Source organism: Hyperoodon ampullatus (assembly GCF_949752795.1).
Source record: "Hyperoodon ampullatus genome assembly, chromosome: 15".
Classification (NCBI taxonomy): domain Eukaryota; kingdom Metazoa; phylum Chordata; class Mammalia; order Artiodactyla; family Ziphiidae; genus Hyperoodon; species Hyperoodon ampullatus.
Genome location: NC_136928.1, coordinates 80,479,657 through 80,507,550, shown reverse-complemented (window position 1 = coordinate 80,507,550; position 27,894 = coordinate 80,479,657). Strand labels below are relative to the sequence as shown.

Below are 27,894 nucleotides of genomic sequence, written 5' to 3'. Positions count from 1 at the left end.
GTTTCCCTACTGGGTGGTGAACTTCTTGAGGACAGAAACTCTGCTGTGTTTCTCTGGTTTCCTAGCACCTGACAGGATCTGGGGGAGAGAAGCAGCTCCGCGAATGGAGGTGGGAGGTGGGGCAGCTTAACTGCAGGGCAGCATTTAGGAAACAACATTCACCTTTTTGTAAGGTTAACCCTTGCCTCCAGCTGGACCCTCCTGTGCTACCCAGAATCAGTCTTGTATGTATATTTAATAAAATGAATCTTATTATTAAAACATAAATAGTTAACCCTTGAACAGGACAGGTTTGAACTCTGCGGGTCCACTTATGTGAGGGTTTTTTCAATAAATACATCCTACGATGCGATCCTCGGCTGGCCGAATCTGCCCATGCAGAACCGCAGATGCAGAACCGCAGATGCAGAAGGCCAGCTGCAAAGTTCTATGCGAGTTTCCGACTGCACGGGGGTCAGTGCCCCTAAGCCCTGCATTGTTCAAGGGTCAGCTGTGTTAATAAAATCAATATAGTTAACAAAGATAAATAAAAATATATTTAACAAAGTATTAAATATATCTATATTTATTTAATTACAAATATATTTAAGATGTATTTGTGCATTAAATATATAGGTTTAAGTATAATAAATATATAAATATATGATGTATATATTAAATATAAATATATGATGTATAATATTTTTATATATTATTTATATTATATATAAATAATATATTATTTATATATAATAATATATTAATAAATATAATAATTTTTATGATAAATAAAATATATAAATAAATAATAAAGTATAATAAAATTTACAATAAATATATGATGTATAATATTTTTTATATTATATATATATATATATATTTTTTAGTGACTATGTCTTTTTTCCAAGGTATGTAGACAGCGTTCACAACCCTGCTTCGTCTTTTCTTCTCCAGACTAGACATGCTCAGTTCCTTCCACTGGCTCTTTGTTGTGAGACATGATTTCTGATTCTGTCGACACCCACTTGGACTCTTTGGGAAGACTCTAGTTTGCTAGTGTCCTTCTTAAAGTTTTATCTGACCAGCGCAATGTACAATGGCCCCGCCTCCTTGTTCTAGATCTTATATATCTCTTACTGTTTTCTAAGATCAAAGCATTCAGAGCTAACTGCGGATGGCTAAGCCTTCCCTATCTACCAGTTGCACAACTGACTTTTTGGGTCTTAGTTTATCTGTCTTAAACGTCATTTCATTGGATTTAGACCTGTCAGAGTCCTTTGGTGCTTTAATCGTTATCCAGTGTACTGATTTTGTTACATCTGGAAATCTGACTTACTTGCTTTCCTTTCCACGTTCCTCAGGAATGTTAGTTTAACTAGCTGTACTTATTACTATATTACCTAACCCAAATTATCCATCCTATCTTTTAGGGGCATCATGAAAGATTTTATCAAGTGCCTTGGTCAGACCTTTAATACCCTTGTGTGTGTGTGTGTGTGTGTGTGTGTGCACACATGCGCGTGTATGATATTCTCCTGATCTGCCAACCTAACTCTTCTATGAAAAAGAAAGCATTTTCTTTGCCAGGTTTATTTTTTGTGGATTCTGGTGTCTGCCAGGCTGTCCACGTCCCTGGCTTTTTAGCACTAAGAATGACTCACTTGGGGGCATGCAGGGTAAAGTCTACATGGTGAACATGCCTTTACTGGGAACATTGACTCACTATGTATCCTAAGGGAACACCGGCATATTCAAAGTAAAAAGTCATAGCCTACTAGTCCTGCCAGGATTTTGAATGTTTCAGCTTTCTGTGAAAATGCCGCCAGAAAGGTTGGTCCCACTTCCTTCTCCTTGCTTTGGCTCTGGCGCTTACGGACCGTGTGACTTCAGAACGTCCCTCTGCGCTAGAGTGGCTTCATCTGTAAAATGGGTTGCTGTGAGGGTTAAACGATGTAATGCATGCTTCCTAAATACCAGAATGACCTGGGAGCTTTGAGAAGGTCCTGGGTTCTCCCGCTAGAGATTTTGATTCAGCGGGTTAGAGTGGACCTGGAAGAAGGACTGTTAGTGACTTTTCCAGTTCATTCTGATGAGCAAGCAGGTTTAGATGCTGAGTCGTAGTGTTTGTAAAGTGCTTAGCAAACAGCCAGTGCCCTGCAGAGGCCCCCACCCCCTTTCCTTCTCCCATATCCCCTCTTTTCCTTTCCTCCGAGACACCCAGGGCTCTGGTGTTGTCCGCTTTGTGTCCCAGAGGAAAACCACAGGAGGAAACTCATTTAAATTGCTCTTCTCCAAATGTTTTCCTTTGATAAAAATAGAAGAAAGGGCAGTGTTTAGTTCAAAGTTTTCATTTAAATTTTACTGCCACTTACTAGGTCTATCTTTTGTACCCTTGGGTAAGCCCCACGATACAGAGGTAAATAGGATCCTGGCCCTGAGACTTTGGGATTATGTTGCAGCCTGAGAAATTTAAGGCATCGAGACCAGCTAAAGTGGGGGAGACATCTTCTTTTGGGTCGCGGGCCAGGCTTCCTTATACAGATCATACCCCCGAGGCTTTCTCGGACTCGAGCCCAGCTGTGAATGGAAGGAAGTTTTGAGGTCATTGTGACAGACAACATGGATCCGGCAGGTGGAGCTAGAGAGTCAGAGACATTTGAAGAGCCAGGGAGAGCTGGTCCTTGGGGTCTTGGGAAGGTGAGTTGGGACAGTCGTTTTTGGAAAAGACTATGCACCAGGATCCCTGAGCAACTTGTTTTTTTTTTTTTTTAAAGACTACAGAATTCCAAATGCCATCCCTATGGAATCAAATTGTTGGCATTAACAAGTTGCCCACATGACTCTGATGTGCTGACAGGTTTGGGAAGCACTGATCTAGAGATTCTAGGCTGATCTAAATATGGTCCAGGCACTCTGCTGAATGGTCTGGTCAGCAGTCCGAGAGCCCCGTGTTGGTCCTCAGACTAGCGGCAGCATCAGCATCGCCTGGGCACTAATCAGAAGTGCAGACTCGCAGACTCCACCCCAGGCCGGCAGGATCATAAACTGCCTTCTTAACAGGAGCCCTCTGGCTGGCTCAGAGGCGTATCAGAGTGTGAGAGGTCACCGAGAATGGTGCTTCTTGTTTACCTGGGCACCCAGCCCTGCAATGGGAGCTCCTGGAGGCCGGGTTTGTACTTTGTCCTTGGCGTCTCTCTGAGCCTCAGTTTCCTCATCTTCATTGTATCTTCTTCTCAAGGTTGTTAAGGGAACTAATGTCGGACTCCCATATTAGACTGTGAAGTCTTTGAGGCAAGGGCTACACATTAAAAAAATTTCTGCCCGCTCAGTGCCTAGCATTGAGTGAATTGGTCATTTTGGCACACAGAATTATAGAATCCTCAAAACAGAGAAGACTTTGTGGGTTGTATAGAACAAGTGACCCCGTGAACGGATGCAAAAGTTATGGTGAGGTTGACAGATGTTTCTAGGGTCAGATGCTCTGTTATTGTCACACGAGCTTCCTGCGAGAGCGCACTGCTACAGCTCCTGTTCTCCACGAAGTCTTTCTCCTTCCCGTGGCTCATCAGAGCTGACCTCAGCTTCCTGTCTTTGTGAAGGTCCCCGGGGCCCTCTGAACTTCTGTGCCACTGAGTGTCAGCACCACTCATCTGCCCATGAATCCTGGACTGTCTTCCTCGTATGTTCTGGAAGTTACTGTGTTGTCTCACTGTACGTGTCAGGCTCTTGGAGGGTAGGACCAGCGTTCTCTGTGCTCCCCAGCCCAACACCTAGCGTAGGACTGAGCACGTAGTAGTTACAGCTAACTTGCTGAATATCTGTTATTTTTTTTTAAATATGAAATCTTTCATACATATAAAAGTTATGGAGAATAATATAATGAACATCTGTGTCCCTACAACTCCTTTAAAAACTAAAAAAGATTATTACAGTTGAAGTGCTCTATGCACCACTCTCCAATCGTGTTCTCACCATCTGTGAATCTCCATGACAGCCCATCATCTGTGACATCATATGGTTTATTGGTTTGATTTTGCTGCCCATCAAATAAGCATCTTAAAACCAAGGTCCAAGGCAGTCATGAGACTATAATTAATTCAATTCCATCACTCAAAAATAATTATTGAGAGCCTATTATATGCCAAGAACTGTGCTAGAAACTTGGGACGCATCAGTGAACAAATCTGACCAAAACCAAAACAAAGCAACTAAAAAATAAAGCCTCGCTCTCAGGGAGTTCACATCTGGACAATCCATAAACAGTAAGTGTAATAAGTGTGTAAATTATCTAATGTGCTAGAGGTTAAAAGTGCAATGGAAAAAAATGAAACAGTACAAGGATCAGAGATTCTGAGGTGGAGAGGCAGACTGTGGTCAAGGGTGGCCTGTAGAGAAGGTGGTGTCTCAGCAAAGACTTGAAGGAGATGAGGGAGTTGGTCATTTGATTTGGGGGAAAAAGTGTTCCTGGTGGAGAGAATAACTAGTGCAAGGACCCTACGGTGGAACCTTTGGGGACCAGGAAGAGGCTGAAATGGAGTGCAAGGGGGGTGGGGCATCAGGAGATGAAGTCAAGGTAGGGGTGGGGGTGGAGAGGAGGGGGAGCTTTTAGGGGTTTCCAGGCCGTTATGAGGACTTTGGCTTTTATTTTGGCCATTGCCGGGTCTGAGTTGAGCAGAGCAGTGATGTCTTCTGACGTCTGGGCCTGCAGTTTGTAGGCTCAGAGAAGCAGGAAGTCCAGCTAGGAGGCCACTGCGGCAAATGAGAAGACAGATAAGGGGGTTCCAGCTAAGGTGAGAGCAGTGAATGGGGTGAGAAGTGGCCAGAGCCCGGACACATCCCGAAGGCAGAGCCATCGGGATTTCCTGGTGAACTGGATATGGGTGTGAGAGAAGCAGAGAAGGTGGCCCAAGCCCCTGAAGGTCTATAGTTGTCATCACCCAAGATGGGGGCGAAGCTGCAGGCAGAGCGGTATGGGGGTCAGTGGAGGTCTGCACCTGCTGAGTTGGAGAATTCTGCTAGATTTCACAATGGGAGATAACGAGTAGGCAGCTGAGTATATGATTCTGGGCTTTGGAGAGAGATTGGAGCTGGAGATACACACTCAGGAGTCGCGAGCCTTTTGTAGGTATTTAAAGCCCCGAGACTCGATGAGGTCACCAAGAGAGTCAGTCAGCTCGAGAAGAGGGACAAAGTGGTCCCTGGAGGGCGGAGGAGAGACCTGCAGGAAACCTAGAGCTAACATTGGAGCAGGAAGAAAAGACAAGGGCCTTTGGTGTCCTGGAGGTCAGAGAAGGAAGTGTTTCAAGGAAGAGGGAGTGAGAAATTGTGTCAAACGTTGTTTTTGGTGTTTTTTTTTTATTAATTAATTTTATTTTTGGCTGCGTTGGGTCTTTGTTGCTGCGCGCGGGCTTCTCATTGCAGTGGCTTCTCTTGTTGCGGAGCACGGGCTCTAGGCGCGCGGGCTTCAGTAGCTGTGGCTCACGGGCTCAGTAGTTGTGGCTCGCGGGCTCTAGAGTGCAGGCTCAGTAGTTGTGGCGCACGGGCTCAGTTGCTCCGCGGCATGTGGGATCTTCCCGGACCAGGGCTCGAACCCGTGTCCTCTGCACTGGCAGGCGGATTCTTAACCACTGTGCCACCAGGGAAGCCCTCAAACATTGCTGATGGATCAAAAACATGATTAAGAACTGAAAATGTTGACGGGATTTAGCAACCTGGATGCCGCTGGTGACCTTGACGAGGACAGTCCTGGTGAGACAGTGGGGGAGGCAGGGAACCCCTGACGCGGGTTTAGGAGAGAACAAGAAGATGCAACTGAAGAACACAAGCACGAACGACTCTTCAGAGACATTTGCCGGAAAGGGAAAGGGAAACGGGCAGCAGCCAGCAGGGGAATCAGGTGAAGAGAGGGGCTTTGATAGGCGATAAACAGGCAAAACAAAGGGAGAGCGTACTTCATGATTGACTGGGTGGATCAGCAGGGGAGATGGGCAGGTTGGTGATGCGTTAACAGGGGCTTCACTCCGTCCCTGGTGCGGCACAGCCTGCTGAGTCCCTAAGGCCTGCTGCACAGGCTGGGGCAGGCTGCGGGCCTTCCAGCCAGAGCAGGAGAGGCGGGCGCAAAGCAGCTTCATCCGCAGCAGCGCGGCCAGCTCGGCCTGGGCCCAGGGCGCCTCTTCCTGGCCCCGCATCAAGCCACAGGCCACCAGGGGCTGCTGCTCCGAGCTGTGACGCCCTTGTGCCCCTTTCCCCGCTGCAGGGATTCTTTCCCCCTTTTGGCCTTGAGACCCCCATCCACCTTCACAGCTGAGCCCGGCTGTCACTCCCCTGTGACTCTCCCTGTGCGCCTGCCCCGTCATCATGCTCTCTTTTACCTGGTTCTCAGGTTAGCAGGCATTGGTGGTGGGGGCCTGGGACCCCTCAGAACAGGGACCTCCACCCTGTCTTTGGGTACCCAGCCTCTGGCCCAGAGAAAGGTGTCTGTTCCCAAGAGCAGAGCTGCGTCCTAGCTCGAGTGTTTCCCTAGCTCGAGTCCCGAGAAGGATGCACCCATTTCTGTGGAGCTCTGGCTTATTCCCTCTTTGCTTTTAAGTGAAGCTGTCGTTCAAACAGGCAATCCCCAAACCCGAGGCCCCCTGTGTGCCCCAAGGCCAGGCTCCTGCACGTTCCAGAAGCCTCGCCCAGCTCCTGTGTTTGTGGCAGCCCTGAGCTCTGACTGCCCTCCAGGCTGGAGCAGCAGCAGCTCCTGGGGGCCCGTGGCCGCTGCCGGGGTTGAGGGTCAGGAAGGAGCCCCTCCAGCCACTCTGGGCCACACCAGGCTTTGGTTCCTGCTTCAGCCTGAAAGCCCAGCCAGCCCAGGAGTCTGTGCATCAAGACTGAGGAATTCAGCCTGCCTCCCCAGCCCTGGGAAGCTTGCATTTGCCGAGCCTTGGTGACCTGCTGGTTCCTTTCTTGCCTGTCGTTGGTAGTGATGATGCTTGGCCCGGGGACAGGGAAAGGCCTCCCTCACAGGCGGGCTGAATGGAGGAGCTCTTGGATGGCCGTCTTGGCGGCTGAATACCTGACTCCCACCTAATTAGCCTCTTGGCTGTGGGCACCTGGCAGAGCCTGGTACCAAGCCCCTCCTGTGTCCCGCCCCATTTACATCCCCCTCGTCCCCATGTCCCCAGGCCACCGGCCACCATCAGAGGGAGGGTTGTCATGCTTCCCTCAGCTTTCGGTGACTTCCCAACCTGGAAGCACCAGGCTTTGCCTGCAGTCCCGGCTGGGGCGTAGGCGGCCGGGTGGCCAAAGAATGTCACTGTGTCCAACGCTGACCGCGTTGTCAGTTTCTCCCGAGCAACAGACAGTCCTTCCCTCCAGTGCCCCTCCCCGCAGGTCCCAATTCCACAGGGATGTGGGTGTCTGTCATCTGGGTCAGCTCAACCCATGGCGCTCTGGGGTGAGGCTGGCCATGTAAGGGCACATCGTGTCCTGTCATGTCCTGATTCTCCTGCTGTTGCCTCCCTTGCCCACTCTCCAGCCTGGCGGGGGGCCAGCTTCACCACAGCTGTCTTAGGAGACCAGTTGCTTTCGTAGAAGGAGCTGGATGTACGCAAAGTCAGGAGGCTTTCTCCGAGTTCTTTATGTAAGAGTCCTCCCCGGAATCAGGGCTGCTGTAACTGGCTGTCTCCTCAACTGCCTCTTCTGAGAAATGCAAGAACAGTATTGCGTGGACCTAATGTCTTCAGGGGCAGCAATTTCTTCATCTTCTTGGTGGTTGTTTATACATAGAAACCCACCCACTTTTGAACTGATGGATCAGGGCCCGATTTTTTTTTTCCCAAACATGCCTTCCCCCCTTACTCTGTACCATTCCCACCCTTCCATCATAAACTCCTTTTCCTCAGAGCAACTGAATTTGCTGAGCGTATTTAATCTGTGGACACTGTAGGTAAAAAGTTTGCTCTGTTTGTTCTCTCCACAGGCTGTCTGTATCTTAAAAGATGAGCTTATTAATCCAGACAAATACTGAATTGGTAGATGGCCTAGGAAAACTATCTTTTAAAATTGAGATATAATTGACATGTATTAGTTTCAAGTGTACAGTATAATGATTTGATGCATGTATATATTATGAAAAGATCACAATTAGTCTAGTTAACAGCCATCACCATACATAATTAAACATTTTTTTTCTTGTGATGAGAACTTTTAAGATGTACTCTCTTAACAACTTTCAAATATACAATACAGCACTGTGAACTGTAGTCACCATTGCATCCTCAGGACTTGTTTTATCACTGGAAGTTTGTCCCTTTTGACCCTCTTCATTCATTTCATCTAAAAGGAAACAAAACCGAAGGCATAGAGACAGAGAACAGGTTGCTGGTTGCCTGGGACTCATTTTTAAAAGCTGGGCTTTTAAACTCCATGGCATGTGGGATCTTCCTGGACCAGGGCTCGAACCCACGTCCCCTGCACTGGCAGGTGGATTCTTAAGCTCTGCACCACCAGGGAAGGGAAGCCCCTGTGCTGAGTGTTTTAAATTCATTCACATTCAATCCTCATCATAACCATATAGTCTTAGCCCCATTTTACAGGTGAAAAAGTTGAAGCACAGAAAAGTTAAGTGACTAGATCAAGATCACATGGATAGTTTGTGATGGGTCTAGGATTTGAGCTCAAGCTGGTCAGATTCTAGAATCTATGTTTTAGTCACCCTGTAAAAAGCTACTTGAATTACTAATTGGTGTATCCAAGGCTGATGTGCCCTTTCTGGCTGGTTTGGTGTCTGTTTGGTTTGATCAGTGGCTGTACTAAAATTCTTTTTTTTTTTTTAATTTATTTTATTTTTGGTTGAGTTGGGTCTTTGCTGCTGCACACGGGCTTTCTCTAGTTGCGGCGAGCGGGGCTTCTCTTGTTGTGGAGCACGGGCTCTAGGAGTGCAGGCTTCAGTGGTTGTGGCTCATGGGTTCTAGAGCGCAGGCTCAGTAGTTGTGGCACATGGGCTTAGTTGCTCCGCGGCATGTGGAATCTTCCCGGACCAGGGCTTGAACCCGTGTCCCTTGTATTGGCAGGCAGATTCTTAACCACTGCGCCACCAGGGAAGCCCCTGTACTAAAATTCTTAACTATTTTGTATAATCTCCCTGGGTATATCGATGCCTTGGTGTTATCATGGCTGCTTCTGCTGAGTTCCACCTTCTGGGCTTGTGGCTCCAGGATGCCAAGTGTTTTAAGTGTACCCAAGATTTGTTTTATTCCGGTGCAGTAAGACATGTGGACACAGAAATGACTGTCATGAAGGAAGAAGTTTGTAATTCTCACAGATCCCTAGAAACAGGAAGCAGATGCTCCATGCAGGGCCACATGAGGAAGCACCAGGGTCAGTCAGGAGGTAGAAGGCGAGAGGGGAACGTATGGGCAAGAGTCTTTACTGTGGTTTCGGGGGGAAGGAATGGACAGGCAGGGTCAGCAGGCTTCGGACTGGCTGGCGTGAATGATTGCAGCAGGCTCTGGGGGATGGAGCTGTCCCTGGTTGTCTGGGCCCTCTTCCCGGGGTGATTAGGACAAGTGGATAGTAGCCCAGAGTGTGAGCATTTGATCAGAGAGGTGGTTGAGTTAAGGGCTCTGGATTGGCTGGTTTGCATATGAAAGGCAGGCCCCTAAACATCATCAAGCCTGGGATCTGAAGGAGAAACCAGTCACGGAAAGCTGGATTTCAACTGCGTCACTTGTAAGAGTTTTTTTTTCTTTTTCCTTTTTTTTTTTTTTTTTGGCCACTCTGCTGCAAGGCTCGTGGGATCTTAGTTCCCCGACCAAGGATTGAAGCCGGGCCCTTGGCAATGAGAGTGCAGAGTCCCAACCGCTGGACCACCAGGGAATTCCCATAAGAGGTTTTTATGCTTAAGAAAATAAAGAAGTAAATACTGCTGCTTTTTCTTTTGACTCACAAGACCAGGTGTTCAGTAGCAGAGAAACGACACTAATTTCTCTTCTTGGCTACTCGGGGAGGGGTAGTCTCTCCAGGATCAGCAAAGCTCTAGATATTAAAGTATTAAATACAGAAAATAAAAAGACATGGTTAAGACACCATGGAATGTGGGTGCTTGAGACAGACAAACCTTGGCTTACTTGGCGTGGGCTAGAGAAGAAGAAGATCTTAGTGAGAGCCCAGGGCTCTCTCTTTGATGAGACCTGCATGGAGAGTGTGTCAGGATGGTAGCAGAGAGGGCTTGGGCCAACCTCCCTTCCTCTGGCCTTGGTTCAGTCTTGCCCCTCGTCCCCATGGCACAAACATCTTCTCCTGTTTTCATTCATCTTTACTGCCCTCCCTCCCTCCCCCAGCCCTCCCAGCCCTCCTGTGTCTCCTTCTACTAGTCTCCCCATTCAGACTTGAATTTCTTCTTTTCTTTTTTAAGATTTTTGATGTGGACCATTTTTTAAAGTCTTTATTGAATTTTTATTACAATACTCTTCCTGTTTTCTGTTTTGGTTTTTGGCTGTGAGGCATGTGGCATCTTAGCTCCCGGACCAGGGATGGAACCTGCAATCCCTTCATTGGAAGGCGAAGTCTTAACCACTGGACTGCCAGGGAATTCCCCAGACTTGAATTTCTTTTATAAATTTATTTCTTTTATTTATTTATTTTTGGCTGCATTGGGTCTTCGTTGCTGCGCGCGGGTTTTCTCTAGTTGCGGTGAGGGGGGTGCTACTCTGTTGCGGTGAGCGGGCTTCTCATTGCGGTGGCTTCTCTTGTTGCGGAGCACGGGCTCTAGGTGCGCGGGCTTCAGTAGTTGTGGCACACGGGCTCAGTAGTTGTGGCTCACGGGTTCTAGAGTGCAGGTTCAGTAGTTGTGGCACACGGGCTTAGTTACTCCATGGCATCAGGGATCTTCCTGGACCAGGGCTTGAACCCGTGTCCCCTGCATTGGCAGATAGATTCTTAACCACTGCACCACCAGGGAAGTCCCTGAATTTCTTAAAACTGCTTACTACCTTACCTTCTCTGGGGGGGGGACGGTGGAGATGGGAGATGTGGATGACTGACCCCCAGGGTTGGAGACCACACCTGTTACTTCTGCATCAGAATGTCCCCTGAATGAGTTACCAGACACACAGAGACCACCATTTGCTCAGTGGAAAAGGGATTTCAAGATTGTGTGGTTTGAGGAAATCCTACATTTTATATTCCCTTTAGGAGATTGACAGCATACAATGAGATAGTAAGGAAAGAAGTTATGCAGGAAATAAATCTTTGTCTGTTTTATCTGATGTTTCCAGAATTACCTGCCCCACCGCAGAACTGGTTTTTGCATAAGACTTACTACCATCCCACGAGAAATCCTTGGGGAAGGTTGCCCTGCTTGTCGGGTGGAGTCGGGGATGGCTTGGCTCTGAGCTGCCCACGCATGGGCTTGGACTGATGATCTTACAGGGCTTCAGGTGCCCCAGGAGCCCGAGGTCACTGCCCCCAGGACTCTGGGCTCTCATCTTGGCCTGATCCTCCCTGGGTCCCCAGGCTCCCGGCATCCCAGGGCATTGTACCAGGCCTTGCTTCTCTCTGGATTCCCAGCTCCTGGCACAGTGCCTGGCAAACAGTGGGTGCTCAGTGGTTGCCTGTATTGAATGAATTCCCCAATAGAACCCACCAATTAGAGGCTATGTTCTTATTTTCTAATCAAACCTTATCCTTGTACAGGCGCACACACGCGTGAATACATCTGTGGTCTGTGTGGGTTCTTCTTAAAAATAGGCAAGGATGCACATTAGCACTGGGATTGGATTTCACGGGGGAGAGTCGTCCTCATCATTTTGCCATAAATACACACACACAGACACAGAGAAAATAAGAAGACACACAGATAAACACACAGAAGCACAGGCTGTGTAGATACAAGCAAACACATAGACACACTTGCAAAAATAGGCACAATCACAGATGCGCAGATGTAATTTTACATGAAAACAAACAGAGAAATACAATCCAGACGCACTCCCCACATCACACATCCTCTGTTCTGGCTATTTATTCCTCCAAAGCAAACTGCTTCACAAATTAGTGCATTTACACCACAACTATCTCATTCTATCTCATGATTTCGTGGCTCAGGATTTGGGCAGGACTTGGCTGGTGATGCTTCGCCTCCTCATGTGATGACTCAGTGAACCTGACTGCTAGACGGGCTGGTCTGGATGGACAACGCTGGCTTCCCTCACATGGCTGGTGGCTTGGTGGCAGTGACTGGTAGGCCGGCCTCAGCCAGGACTGTTGCCAGGAGTGCTTGCCGGGCCTCTCAGACGTGACATCTCAGGGTAGTCAAACCTCTTACGTCGCAGCCGTCATGCCCCATAAAGAGCATTGCAAAACGCGGAGGGGACGCTGGAAGGTTTCTAATGACCTCAGGAGTTGAAGAATGTCACTTGTCCTGCATATCACTGAGCAAGCAAGTCTGTTAGGCTTCCTCAGATTTCAGGGGAGGGCTGTTAGACTTTATCTGTCAATGGCAGCAAAGAATTTGAGACCATCTCTAATCTAACACACACACACACACACACACACACCACACACACACAAAGGCTTCCCTATTAAGCACACCACTGGGGTTGCCTCTGGGTCTGAAGCTGTGGCAACTGAGGGCCGTGCCCTCGGGCAGAGCTGGGAGGTGCTGCCTCTCTTCATTGTCCTCCCAGTGGCTGCACATGAAATAGGAGGCTTGGGTAAGACCCTGTACTGGGGGGTCACTCCTTTCAGGGGAGAGTTCTCTCCTGGAAGTTACATCTCAGGTACTTGCGGGGACCAACACCACCTTCATCTTTCCTTAGGAAAAGTACAAAAATCAGGCCATCCACTGTCCCCTTCCTTTACCAGTTGCCTGCAATCCAGATGGAGTGATGTTGTGGCTTAGAGGTCAGTCACACCTGGGTCATATCCCAGCTCACCCACCCCCGCTTGCTAGCTGTGTGACCTTGGCCAAGTTTCTCGACCTTCTGAGCTCCAGTGTCCTCCTCTGTATGTTGAAAAAGTCCCACTTTTATACTTCCATTCAACAAGTATTTATTGACTATCTTCCGGGAGGTGCAATGGTGAGAACAATAGGCACTGTCCCTGATGCAGGAAGCTGTCATTAGCTGAAGAGTTATGCAAACAATTGTAACTTTGCCAACTGTGCCAAGTGCCAGCAAAGAGCAATAAGGGTGCTATCGGAGGGTGCAGTCACGATGTGATCACTGCCAAAGAGGCCAGGGACCACTTCTCTGAGGTGATACTTGGCTGTGGTCTGGGGGATCCATAGCAGCTAACCAGCTGAAATGTGTCTTGGGCAGAGGAAATAGCATGTGCAAAGGCCCTGTGGCTGGATGGAATAAATTGAACAGGAGATGGTGAAAGACCAGTGTGACTGGGTCAGAGAGATCAAAGGGTGCAGGTGGGAGATGAGACTGGACACGTGGGTGGAAACTTTGTTCACCAAGTTAAGGAAGGGTTTAAAAAATTGTATACATTTTATATATTTATTTGAGTGGTTTTACTCGTGGAGGTAAAACAACCAGATTGTGTTTCAAAAAGATGCCCTTGGCTGCAGCAAGGAGAATGAACTACAACGTGGCAAAGGGAAATGTGGGCAATCCCATTAGGAGGCTGTGCCAGCAGAATAGTGCCCCCCTAAGATGTCCATGTCCTGATCCTCAGAACCCGTGAATGTGTTAATTACATGGCAAAAAAGAATTAAGGTTGCAGATGGAATTAAGATTACTCATCACTGACTTTAAAATAGGGAGATTATCCTGGATTACCCAGCTGGGCCTGACGTAATCCCATGAGTTCAGAGAATGGGTCAGAGACATGGGACATCAGAGGCACTCAACCTGCCCTCGAGAGCTTTGAAGATGGAGCAAGTGCTATGAACCTCATTTTGTAGCTGAAGAAACTGAATTTCTAAGACATGAAGTGACCTACCCAAGACCAAGCATTATTAAGTATTATAACCAGGGCTTAGATCCAGTTCTCTTGACTACAGACTCTCTTTCCATTTCTACACTGGTCTAAGGGATCCTGGGGGACCCAGGTTAGAGTCTGACTGGGTCCAGTTCCAGCCCCACCTGTAGTGTCCTCCTCTTCACCCCATCTCCTTCCAACCAGAGCAAACCCTTCCTTATCCTCTTCCCTTACTTCAAATCGTACTGACAGAGGGTGCTGGTCTGCAGAAGAGGGGGATCTTGGCATTGGAATCATGATGTAGGAGGGCACGTGCATTTAGGCTTATAGAATTTTGGAGATAAAGAGCACTTAGTGTAATTCTGTCCTTTGACAGATGAAAAACTGAAACCCAGAGAAGGGAAGTGCCTTGTCCAAGGCCCCCTCCAAGTTAGTAAGACAGTCAGGACTAAATCCTGAATTGCCTCCTCCCCAGACCAAGGCCCCTCCCACTGCATCCTGGGCTGTTCCCAGGTGTTCCTGGAATCCTCAGCTGGCGTTTGGATGCATTTTCCCATAAAAGTAGGCTGCATAAACCGTAGTGCCAGCAGGTCCCTGGTTGTACAGCTGAGCATTGCTTCAGTTCATCTAGGCTATGGCTTCCTCTGCCTTTCCTCCCCTGGAAAAACGAACTCACTTGGATGAAACTCTTTCTATGCAAAAATGTTACTCTCTATTTAAAAAGAAGTTCAGATGAACAAATGGACTTTAGAATGTGTAAACTGGGACGCGCCTGGCCTATCACTGTGGACTTAAGGCCTGATGACCTGGAAGACTTTCTCTCTGAAGTCTCCCTCTTCCTCCTTCTGTGTGGTGGGAATTCTGTGGTCCAAATGTTTCTCCATCAGTGAAACAGCAGCAAGAGTTTTGGAGTCACGCAGACCTGAATTTGAATTTGGTTTTAGGCCCATATATGTGACCTCCAGCAAATCACGGGCAAAGGTGTAGCAGTGAGCAAGGCCCTATGAGGAACACAGGAGACTGTGTCCTGGACCTTGATCTTCATCAGGCTGCCATCGAGATTCAAATTCACCTTCATTGAGCACCTACCATGTGCTGGTCACTTTCAAGTACATCTCTCACTTAATTCCCACAGCAGCCCCAAGGTGGGTAGTGTCATGTAGGCTCTTTAGAAGAGGAAACGGAAGCTCAGAGAGGGTGAGTCAGTGGTTCAGTATTACTCTACTTATAAGTGGCAGAGGCCCTGACCAGGACCAGTCTTTGTGGTTCTATTTCAACTGCCCTACACCCCATAATGATTAATATAGTCAAGTGAGCAAGCAAATCAACACAGCATAAAGGAAAAGACAAGAGGAAAGTGTCTATCTATCTCCTATCTATTATTCTATCTACATTTACTACGTCCATTCTCCAACCATTTTTTCATTTTTCTATATCTGTCTGTCTATCATCTATCTGTCCATTACTGTATTTATCGAAGGACAGAAGATGGTTCAAAACATAACAGAATTTCTGTCTTGATCAGCTGAGGCTGTTATAACCAAAATGCCACAGACTGGGTGGCTTAAACAACAGAAATTTATGTCTCATACTTCTGGAGGCTAAAGAAGATGTGGGTGCCAGTACAGTTTGGTTCTGGTGGGAGCCCTCCCCCTGGCTTGTAGGTGGCCACCTTCGTGATGTATCCTTACATGGCAGAGAGAGAGCTCATTTCTCTCCTATCTCTTCTTTTAAAGGCACTAATTCCATCACAAGGACTCCACCCATATGACCCTATTACCTCTCAAAGGCCCCACCTCCACATACCATCACACTGGGGATTAGGGCTTCCAATATGAATTTGGGGGCGGGGGACACAAACATTCAGTTCATAGCAGTTACGTATGTCTAAATTAAGTGAGGAATAAAAGAAAACAAGAGGTAGAGGCATAAAATAGAGCCAAGAATGAGGCTAAGACAAACATGCGTTTCGTAGAGTCTGGCTCATGTATACGGAGCAGAGTGGAAGTGTGGCTCTGGCCCCCAGTGTCTCAGGAAGGACCTGAGCAATTACACGTTTCATGGTATAAATAAGGTGAAAGCAAACCAGCTGTTCAGAAGATGCTCACCTGTTCCTGACATTGAGACCTCCGCGTTACCATCATCCAGGATTAGCAATTAAAATGTGTACACTATTGTTTACACAGTATTATATCTTTTCATTCTTACATCAGCTCCAGAACTATTTTATTTTTCTCTTCCTTTTACAGATGAGAAGATTGAGGCGTAGGAAGGTTAAATTCCTTGCTAAAGGCCATACAGCTCTTATTGGGAGAATGGGGGTTCAAACCCAAATTCATTTTTGGCTTCCCCCATGGTTGCTAACTGCTTGGTGCCCAGGGACCAAAGGTTGGGTTCCAAATTTTGTGTTAGAATTTTGAATGACAACAGACAAATAGCTGTGGGGTGGAATGAGATTATTTTCTTCTTAGCTTTGAGAGAAATTACTGTTGAAATACATGGGTTCACCATTTTTGGTGTTCTTGTGTTTATTTTTAATCTCTGAAATCAAAGCAAATTTCTGGGGGATCAGAGTCATTGCTCCCATGGCAGCAAAAAATATATCTGGTATTTGATTTGCAACTTCATTTTTAATTGGGACCAAATCCAAGCATTGTGAATTTAAACTGCGGCCAGCCTTCCTAGCCTACCTCGTGAGTGTAAAATCAGTGCAACTATTGTACCCAGCGAGTGCTGGCGGGCATGTGACTATGTTTGTGTCCCATGAGGAATTTGAGTTGGGTGGTTCAGAACATCTGTATCCAAGTGGCATGATATTTTGCAGAATGCTGTAATACTCTAGAGGAGCTAAAATGGAGGTAGTAACTGGACTTCCAGAAGTGTTTCAAATGCATTGATTGGTTGAAACCAGGACTGAAATAATTACTATATTATGCAATTTATAGATGCAGAAACCAATCGCCTTGCCCGCTTTCCCTACCAGGATCTGGACTTGAATAGAATTCCTTAACTCACATCTACCTTCTTTCCCGGGTTCTGTCTTAGAGGAAAATCTATCCTTTTTATTACAGATGTTCCAGAATACTCTAATGGTCCTCCCCAAATTTATCCTTTCAGTTTTCCTCATCGGTTGATGTTTAATGATACCATCATCTACCAAGTCACCCAGGCCAGAAACTTCAGTCATCCTCAAAATCTCCCTCTTCTTCCCCCACCCGACCATCCGAGCCAATCACTAAGCCTGGGGGCCTCTCCCACTAGGCAGCGCTCACAGCCGCCCCTTCCTCTTCCCCCCCACTGTCACCACCTTCCTTCACACCCTGGCCACGCTTTGCTAGAATAGCCTTCAAAGAAAAAACAAAAGGGAATTCCACGGCCGTCCAGTGGTTAGGACTCCGCGCTTTCACTGCCGAGGGCTTGGGGGTTGAATCCCTGGTCGGGGAGCTAAGATCCCACAAGCTGCGTGGCTAAGGGGAAAAAAAAAAAAGCCTTTAAATTTGCTTCTCTGCGTCCAAAACACAGATGTCCGAGTGATCCTGTAAAACAGGTCTGATCATCCTGCCCCTTGGCGGCTCCCCACCGTGTACAGTCATCGTTCTCAAACTGTGTTCTCTGAAGCCAGGGCTCTGCAACCAAGACTGGGGACTCCAAGCCTCTTCCCTGAAAAGACCACAGCATTCCCCTTCTATTTTTTTTAAATTAATTAATTAATTATTTTTATTTTCGGCTGTGTTGAGTCTTCGTTTCTGTGCGAGGGCTTTCTCTAGTTGCGGCGAGTGGGGGCCACTCTTCATTGCGGCGCGTGGGCCTCTCACTGTCGCGGCCTCTCGTTGCAGAGCACAGGCTCCAGACGCGCAGGCTCAGTAGTTGTGGCGCACGGGCTTAGTTGCTCCGCGGCATGTGGGATCTTCCCAGACCAGGGCTCGAACCCGTGTCCCCTGCATTGGCAGGCGGATTCTCAACCACTGCGCCACCAGGGAAGCCCCATTCCCCTTCTATTTACATACGGGCTTCTGCAAAAGGTTTTGTTTAAGGAGGGCATTTGTTAAAAAAAAGGAACTTTTTTTAAAATGACCCCCCTCTACCCATGTCTCCTGACTGTAGACCATCCCGGGCCTGTTCCGTATCACTTGCACACGATGGGATATTCTCCAGTCCTGGGCGCTCCTGGCTGTTCCCCAGACATAAGTGTGGTGCCTTTGTTTCTTCGAACACACCCTCTTCTCTGCTTGGAATGGAATCTCTCCTCTCTCCCCCGAGAGCTCCACTTACCCTTCAGAAGCAGCTCAGATGTCACCTTCTGTGGATGGCACAGGACCTTCCTTATATTTCCCGCAAGCAAACTATTGCCTCCCTCCCGGGCTCCCACCCGACCCTGGGCATGTCTTGGTGGTGGTCCTGGCCCTGAAAACCTTTTCTACATGTCTTCCTGCCTGCCCCCCACTAGATCATGCGTGATTCAAGGACAGGATTTCTATTTTACTCATCTCTGTGTTCCCACTACCTAGCAAAGCACTTGGCCCCTGCGAGAAACTAAATGAATCATCAGGTAAAGCAACACCAGTAATTATCTGCCAATCAGCAATATGGGTTGGAAAAGCTAAATGCCGTAGATGAAGAGCAGGTAGGGTGACAGGCAAGGGGATGAGAGGATGAGGGAAACAGGAGTAAAGGGGCTTCAAGGGTTGTTGATTCTGGGCTGCTTTAGTTGCACTCAGAACATATATGGTTTTTTAAAATTTTTACTTTATTTATTTATTTATTTGGTTGTGCCAGGTCTTAGTTGTGGCCCGTGGGCTCCTTAGTTGTGGCATGTGAACTCTTAGTTGCAGCACACATGTGGGATCTAGTTCCCTGACCAGGGATCAAACCCGGGCCCCGTGCATTGGAAGCACAGAGTCTTAACCACCGTGCCACCAGGGAAGTAGTCCCAGAACATTTGTGTTTCTGAGTATAACTTAAGTATAGTTTAAGGACTATGAAAACATATTGCATCGCTTAGGCTGGGAGCTCTAATGAGGGCCCCTGTTGGAAAAGCAGACTGTGCAGGTCCTACTTGCTTGGATAATTTCATACCAACAGTCTTAACAGCTCATCTGTGCAGGAGGCTTTGCCCTTTCACCGGAATAGACTCAGTGAATGCTCACAACACACCCATCCATTCCAGGGTTGTTGTTATACCCATTTTACAAAGAAAACTAGCCCTCTGCAGTCATACAGCCAAGAAACAGTAGAGGCAGCACGTGAAAGCATGTCTTCGGACTCCAAATCCCATCATTTTTCCATGTTGCCTTATCTCCTGACGTTTCCCCAATAGGTCCATGTGCTCTGGGAAGGAGGAGACCACAGAGAAGTAAAGGAGTGGGAGAGGGAGATTTATGACCTCACGATGTGTCGTTTCTTACCAAGACCTCACACTCTGAGTGTGTTCAGAAAAACCTCACCAAATCCTTCTTCTTACTGCATTTCCTGTTTTTAATTGAGATATAATTCACACACCATAGAATTCACCATGTTAAAGTGTACAGTTCAGTGGTTTTTAGTATATTCATAAGGTTGTGCAATCGCTACCACTAATTACAGAACATTTCCATTAAGTAATTTCTAATGTTTTTGTTTTCCAGATTCCAATAATGAGAGACCCTGGATGGATTCGAAATGTATGGTCTTCAAACATTAATGTGAGTAGAGTTGCTATGAATGTCGTAATTATATCAATACCTTGACATTTCAAGATGAGAGAAAATACTCTTTGACAAAGTGGTTTATTGCCATGGATACATGCAGTCCCCAAACCAGGACTCTGCCATTCGACTGAAGCTTTCAGAGCTGGGCTGTAGCCCTTTCTAAAGGTTTGATGAGCCCTAGATGAAGCTAAGAACATTATGGCTAGTTTCTAACCTCTTCTCCCTGCGAGCCAACCTCTCCCACACATAGATCTGATTTTGTCACCTCCCTGATTAAAAAGCATTCAATGGGGCTTCCCTAGTGGCGCAGTGGTTGAGAGTCCACCTGCCGATGCAGGGGACACGGGTTCGTGCCCCGGTCCGGGAAGATCCCACATGCCGCGGAGCGGCTGGGCCCGTGAGCCATGGCCGCTGAGCCTGCGTGTCCGGAGCCTGTGCTCTGCAACGGGAGAGGCCGCAACAGTGAGAGGCCCGCGTACTGCAAAAAAAAAAAAAAAAAAGCATTCAATGGCTCCCTAGTGCCAACAGGAAAATGTTCATATCAAGTTCATGCCATTTGTTTGCCCTTAACGGACTGTCACGTTTATTTAATGAAAGCCCTGCGGCTGCCCCTGAACCCCTCAAAGCCCTCCTGAAGATTCCGCCTCTTCCTCCTGCACCCATTGGCCCCTTTTGTCACTGCCCTGTGCGTGGTCCCCAAGCCTCAGCTGGGCCCTTCAGGTTGTCTCTGTGACTGTGCTTAGTGCTTTGCTCTCTGCTCTTTTAGGGTCTCCCTAGACCCCATGTTCAGCAGCCCGAGGGCCAGCACCATGCCACCCCCATGCCATGCCAGCTTCCAGGTTCTGCTCATGAATCTGGCTCGCTGAGCCTCTGTAGTCTGGGGGGATATTTTGCTGAAGCATCCCTGGCAGTGGTCCACCTACATCCTAGTTCTTTTCTCACAGTATGTTCATCTCGCCCTCACTTTGCCTAAGTTCAGCAACTTCATACAACTTGCTCTACCCCATAGATTTTAAGCCTGAGATCCTTTCCTGTGGAGAAGAGACTTGGAAAAGCTCAGGGAAAGGCTTTGGGAATAATCCAGGGAGGAAGTGATAAAGCCTGAAGACTTATTTGTCCTGACTGTGGCCTGTCCTAAGCCTTGGGGATATAGAATAAAAGTAACACTTGGTCTCTCTCTCAAAGAGCTCAGTGTGGAGAGCGACTCTGGTCAGCGTGTGGACCGAGAGGCCTAGTGCAGGGCCAGGCAGAGTGAGAGATTCTTCCTCAGATGAAGCCAGAGGCTCCAGTTAAATGAATGAAGAAGGCTGCTGAGGAAGGCCTGGCCCCAGTGATGCTGGGAGGACCGCAAGTTCTATTGATATTTTCCAGTGGATTGGCAGAGACGGGGCCCAATCAGAGGCCAGGAATCTTAAGCAGGGCAGGCAGTTAGTGGCAGCTGAGCCTGGAGTGAGGGGAGCCATCCTCTATGGAGGAGAGAAAGGGCAGGAGTTCCCGGTAAGTGAGCCGCTCTGCCTGTGGTAGGCGGGCAGGCTGGCTGTCATGAGGTGTTCTGAGGCTGCTCCATGGCCAAGTCCCATTCTGCAGACCTGGGGGCTAGAGCTCATGGCCACCAGGTTTCCAGGCCCAGCCTCCGGCCCAAAGTGCAGGGCAATGGCCATGGTTACGAGGGAGGCGGTCAAGGAAAGGCATCAGTTGAGCCTCTACTGCCAGGCCCTGTACTGGGCCCGTCACAGAGCTCATGTGGTAACAAGACAGGAAGCAATGGACAGGGGATGTAAAATAGGAAGTTTCTGCTGCAAGGGCGAAATTACAGAAAATCTTACCATCTAAGCAGGGGACCTGGATTTGGGGTCCAAAGTTCTGGTCACATCTGCCACTTAGAGTACGTGTGGCATCGAGCAGGTTCCCTAACTTCTCTGAGCTTTAGTTCCTTGGGTGTACGTTGGGAGTGCGTCCGATCGTGACCACAGAGTGCTTGCTGTTACCACCAGGCATTGTGTAGAAGAGAAGACAGCTTGGAACTCAGCTTGGAGGGGTGGGGTAGAGAGTTCAGAAGCAATTCATAAAAATGCTTCCAAGAGAAAGTGAGTCTTATGCAGCGTCTTGCAAGAGGTCTAAGCTAGCCAGGCACGGAGGTGAGAACTGGGTGGTGGGATTGAAAGGAGGGAAGAGTGGGAGGTGACAGTGGAGGAGGAGGGAGCAGGGTGCTCATGATGGGGAGCCTCACTTGCTTTTCTAAAGACCTTGGACTTTATCCTACAAGTAATGGTAATGGGGGGTGTTGGCATTGAGGGGCCTTAAGCAGGCGGTGCCATGTCACATCTGCAGCCCTGTTCCAGGGTAGTCATGGGATGGGGCTGGAGGCAGGGAGGCCATTTAGGGGGTCATCGTCAGCCTGGTTGAGCTGAAGTGCGTGGTGGACAGTCCAAATGGAGGTTTCCAGAAGGTAGCTGGATGTTTGGTCTGGAGCTGAGAGGCAAGGTCAGGACTGGAGATACTGATCTGTGGGTCAACAGTATCGCTGACATCTCCAAGGGGGACAAAATCACCCAGAGAGTGTGTGTGGCCAGGGGAGGTGGGTGAGGTCACATAGGTGGGTTTCCAATCAGAACCGCTACTGTCACAGCTTTTGGTAATTTTTATGTTGTTATCCTTAGAAGATAGGTTCATAAATTCCAAAAATGCTTAGTGACGAGAAAACCCAAACGAAGAGAAAGTACCACAGGGCAAGAGAGTAGGACTCAAAATCTCTGTCTTTGCCTGTCTGTCTCTTTCTCTGTCCCTGTCCCTGTCTCTGTCTCCTACTTATGGTGCAAATAAATGTTCTAGGCACGAGGGTACACTGATGAGTGTGTCATGGTTGGTCTTTAGCTTGAAGGGCTCACCAACCAGTAGAGGAGATAGAGGCATACGAAATGACGCAGCGACAAGGCTCTGTGAAATGTGCCGTGATGGAGTTCCATGTGGGCTGGTTAGTACAGAGAAGCCAGTGATGAATTCTTCATGGACCCGAGGAATGTCTGAGGGAAGGCTTTCCTGGAGGTCCAGCTCTCAGTTTGAAGAATCTTGGCCTGGACGTGGGATGCAGAAACCCCCCAAATACACACCAGCATACCCATCCCTGCACACATGGAGGTTCATTCAAGGCAAAAGGCCCTGAGTTCTGGAGGGAGAGTTGAGCAATGAAATGTTCACCCAAACTGCGTAACCCGTCTAACTCAGGCGAGGGAACGTGGTACAGTTAGTCACATGAAGCCTCCCTCTTGGCCAACCTGTGCTTTGATTGCCCCATTTCTGACAAAAGCAGCAATTCTCAGAATTCTAGATTATCCTGGCACAGTTACTTGGAACCATATTTTGCTTACTCCTTTTCTTTCTTATCTTTCAGTTTGAAAAAGGACAGGATTTAAAATGTCTTCTTGAGAATAAATATTGCAGCCAGAGCATGGGATGAGTTGTGCGAAGAGGGGACAAGATGGGAAGCCTGATGGGGGTGGCCTGTCATAAAACCTCAAGCAGAGCTCAGGTGCCACTGCTTTGCTCCCAAGCCTGCCAGGGCTCCCAGCCCAGCCTCAGCCTTCCCCACCAGGCTTTCTAGCCCTTGGACCTATCACATGCTGTTTCCTCTGCCTGGGATGCTCTCACTCACCTTCTCTAAATAATCTCACTTATCCTTCCTTGTAGTTTTCTAATCTGTAAAATGAGAGTGATCATTGGTACCCTACTACATAGGCTGTTGTAAGAATGAACTGAAACCATGTATGTGAGCGGCCCTGGCGCACAATAAATACTCAATAAATGTTAAAAAAAATAAATAAAAATAAAATGTCTTCTTGGATGGAGAGCACATTTTGTGCAGGGAGGAAGTGACTTTTGATTAGATTTAAATTAATTTTTGAAATATTTTATCCAAGTGCTTCATGTGCCTATTTTCTAGAAAATCAACTAGGAGATGCTGACTCACGACTAAAGCCAACTACTTACGTATCTTCTTTGCACCTTATCCTATGGAGTGACTGATAAAGGAGAATCTAGCTGATTCTCACAGAGCATCATATGCTAATGCATACTCCTTTTTTATACTCTGCCATTTATGTATAATCTTATCCTGTTTTAGTTTGTTCTTTATTCAGACTCTGCCTATCTTACATATAGAGTTTTTCTTGGGGAGAGGTGTGTTTTTCCTGGAAGTTATGTTTGCCTTTCTTTTTCCTTGTTAGCAGGAAAAATTTCTGCTTCCCATTCCCTGCCTGTCCTTTCTCCCCTGCCCTCCGTTCCCACAACACACACACATAGTGTCCTTAAGCTTTTACTTTAGTCTATCACTTGGAAACTATCACAGTCTTTATTTTTAAGCCCATTAACTTGTTTTTAATTGGGATCTATTTATCTTATTTGGATGACCATGATTTTCATATAGCACTTCGGTTTTCTTATTTATTTAACAAAGCTTATATGGTGCTTACCAAGTGACAGGTTCTCTCCTAAGAGTATTACAAAATTAATTCATTTACTTCCTTACAGTAGTTCTATAAGTTGGTCTTATTATTATCTCCAGTTGAGAGATGAGAAAGTGAGCACAGAGAGGTTGAGCCACTTGCTCAAGGTCACACAGCTGATAAATGGCAGGATTAGGATTCAGACCCACATCTTCTAGCTCCAGAGACTCTATTCCTAAGCACTGCAATATGCTGCCTCTATAAGAAGTTTCTCTCATTCAGTAGTTTCTAATTCTTTTCATTTATTCCTTGCACTTAGTACTTTTATCACGTTCCCTAATTTTTCCAACCTCTCAGCTCTCTGTGCAGGAGTCCTTTTTTTCCTATAACCTCTCTCTGCAGGAAATCTCTCTTCCTGCTTGCTCTCAGTCCTCTGCCAGAGCTGTCATCTTGGGAGGCTCTCACTACATCCACCTTTACCCAGATCCTTGTTTTCTTCTTAGTTCACTCTGTAAAAATAAGCAAACTGGAGTTTTGTTTTCATGTAACCTCCCAGAAAAGGGAGATAGAAGATAAGTTTTCGAGCCCTTGCCTGTCTGAACCTCCTTTTTAATTTGACTTCACATTTGATAGTTTGGTTGGAATTAGCATTTGAGGTTGATATTAATTTTTCACAGAATTTGAATGCATTGTTTCATTGACTTCTAATAACCAATGTTACCTCTATGCCAGTCTGACTTTTGTTCCTTCCTGGGTGACCTACTATTATTATTTTCTACCTGTAAGTTTTTAGGGTCTTCAGTTAATCCTCTGTGTCCTGAAGCTTCACAGTGATGTGCCCAGCAGTGGATCATGTCTCATTCATTCTGCTTAGACCTTGGAGCACAAGTCTGTACTGTCCTAGTGGACAACATACTTGTAAGCTAATGAATATCAGCAGATTAAATATGTCAACGGACTAAAGGAAAATGGAAAACAAATAAAAGAGTGGCGACTGGAGACCCATGAAGTTCCCCTCGGTCTCTCTTATCTCATCTACCCCAGCTTTTTGGTCTACAATTGGTATGTTTCATTCACTCAATCTTCTACTTTTGTTATGATTATTTTTGGCAATCAAATTTTTCCTTTAACAGATTCTTTTTTGTTCTCCAGTCTTTTTCTCTTTCACAGCATTCTCCTGTTTTTTTGTTTTCTGAATGAAATAACTTCCCAGATCTCTCTGAGATTTGAATTTGGGAATTTCTTCTTATTAATTTCTCTTCTGTTCCCCTCATTATTTTTATTTCTTCTGGAGTCAGGCTTCCCCCTGTCTGTCATTCTTTCTCTTGCATGTTGCAGAGTTTCCTCAAATGTCTGGTAATTGGCAGTTGACTGTATGCATGGGGTAGGAAGGGTGCCTGGAAACTCCCATGGCTGGGGTTCACTCTAACCAGACAGGGAGCCGGTGGTTACCTGGGGAATGGTGTGGTTCTGGCTCCAGCACCTGTTTGAGGGTCTCCTGGGCAGGTAGCCCCTCCGTTGGCTGCAGCCCCCTTGCAGGTATTCCAGGTTGTAACTTGCTCCGTGTTATTTCTTTTTCTAAAATTTTATTTATTTTTTTATTGAAGTATAGTTGATTTACAGTGCTGTGCCAATCTCTGCTGTACAGCAGTGACTCGGTTCTATACATATAGACATTCTTTTAAAATATTTTTTCCATTATAATTTATCACAGGATATTGAATATAGTTCCCTGTGCTCTACAGTAGGACCTTGTTGTCTATCAATCCTGTATATACTAGTTTGCATCTGCTAATCCCAAACTCCCAGTCCATCCCTCCCCCACACCCCCACCTCTTGGCAACCACAAGTCTGTTCTCTGTGTCTGTGAGTCTGTTTCTGTTTTGTAGATAGGTTCATTTGTGCCATATTTTAGATTCCACATCTAAGTGATATATGGTATTTGTCTTTCTCTTTCTGATTTACTTCACTTAGTATGATAATCTCTAGTTGCATCCATGTTGCTGCAAATGGCATTATTTCGTTCTTTTTTATGGCTGAGTAGTATTCCATTGTATATATGTACCACATCTTCTCTATCCATTCATATGTTGATGGACATTTAGATTGTTTCCATGACTTGGCTGTTGTGAATAGTGCTTCTATGAACATAGCAGTGCGTGTATCTTTTTGAATTATAATTTTGTCTGAATTATGCCCAGGAATGGAATTGCTGGATCATATGGTAATTCTATTTTTAGCTTTCTGAGGAACCTCCAGACTGTTTTCCATAGGGGCTGCACCAACTTACATTCCCACCAACAGTGTAGAAGGGTTCCCTTTTCTTTTTTTTTTTTTTAATAAGTTTATTTATTTTTGGCTGGGCTGGGTCTTCATAGCTGCGCTGTCTTTCTCTAGCTGCAGCGAGCGGAGGCTACTCTTAGTTGCGGTGAGCAGTCTTCTCATTGCGGCGGCTTCTCTTGTTGCAGAACATGTGCTCTAGGCACACAGGCTTCAGTATTTGTGGCTCGCGGGCTCTAGAGCGCAGGCTCAATAGTTGTGGCCCATGGGCTTAGTTGCTCCGCAGCATGTGGGATCTTCCCAGACCGGGGCTCGAACCTGTGTCCCCTGCCTTGGCAGACAGATTCTTAACCACTGTGCCGCCAAGGAAGCCCTAGGGTTCCCTTTTCTCCACACCCTCTCTAGGATTTGCTATTTGTAGACTTTTTAATGATGGCCATTCTGACTGGTGTGAGGTGGTACCTCACTGTAGTTTTGATTTGCGTTTTTCTAATAATTAGTGATGTTGAGCATCTTTTCATGTGCCCACTGGCCATCTGTATTTCGTCTTTGCAGAAATGTCTGTTAAAGTCTTCTGCCCATTTTTCGATTGGGTTGTTTGTGTTTTTGTTATTGAGTTGTATGAGCCGTTTGTATATTTTGGAGAGTAAGCCCTTGTGCTCTGCGTTATTTCTTTAGTCAACCTTTCCCTTTGCTTTCACCTTCCAAATTTGATTAGATGTCTTTTCCACAGAAGATGGCCCTCCTGTTCTCTCTCTTCACTGTTGTAAGTTTTTAAGTTCTGAAGTTTCCTTGAAATTTAATGAGATGCAGTGTCTGGAAGTAAAGGGAAAATAAACACACCCGTGTTTGTTCTGCTTCACCTGCTACCCTGCCCCCGGATTTTCCTCCTTGTTCAGCATTGTTAATGGAGCTATTCTGCACGTGTCCGATGACATTCACTGTGTTCCTATCTAGAAATGCACTGCATATCTCTTACAGCCGATTGCGTTTCTTAGCCTGAATCACGATAGCCCCATTCTGCCGTACACGTCCCGGGTGGACTAGTGCCAGGCACTAGCACAGTCAGATCCAACAGTAATGTATTTAATTAGAATCTTACAGAGAATGTCATTTCCTGTTCAGTGAATGCTTAGGTTTTATAGAGATGTCCCAGGGCTCCTTTCTCACTTGTGATAGATAGAAACATTCTATGAATGTCTCATTTTAGTGTGTATTCCCAATCCTCCCTTTCACCAAATCCTTCTCCCACCCCAGTGGGCATCCTGTTCTGAATTGTTTGTGTTTGTTTTCTCTTGCTGGACACACTGTGTATCGACTTATCTTGAGCCCTTTGAGGACAGAGGCATCTCTTGATCGTTAACCCCCACTGTACCTAGCACAGCGTAAGCACTCAGAAATGGCTGGTTCAGGACATGTCAAACCTGAGCTTTCCAATACGGTATCCACCAGCCACGTGTGTCTACTGAGCAGCTGACATGTGGCTGGTCCAGACATAAGTGTGTTACAAGTATAAAATACATACTGGATTTCAAAGACTTAGTATAAAAGAAAAGAATGTAAAATACTTCACTAGTAATTCTTATATTGAT

General features: G+C 46.7%; 1 protein-coding gene across 4 annotated transcripts in view; it reads left to right on the top strand.

Annotated features, from left to right (window-relative positions):
- LPIN1 (lipin 1) overlaps nucleotides 1-27,894 on the top strand; it is a gene marked incomplete at both ends in the record, with an annotated part of 115,791 nt that overhangs the window by 11,890 nt on the left and 76,007 nt on the right. For 3 of the 4 annotated variants that reach the window (XM_079721367.1, XM_079721365.1, XM_079721364.1), the window contains one exon: nucleotides 19,518-19,574. The exons of the other annotated variant lie outside the window; for it this stretch is intronic. In XM_079721367.1, the coding sequence (XP_079577493.1) occupies nucleotides 19,518-19,574 (57 nt within the window). The remainder of the gene's footprint in view (nucleotides 1-19,517; nucleotides 19,575-27,894) is intronic. 4 annotated transcript variants of the gene reach the window in all.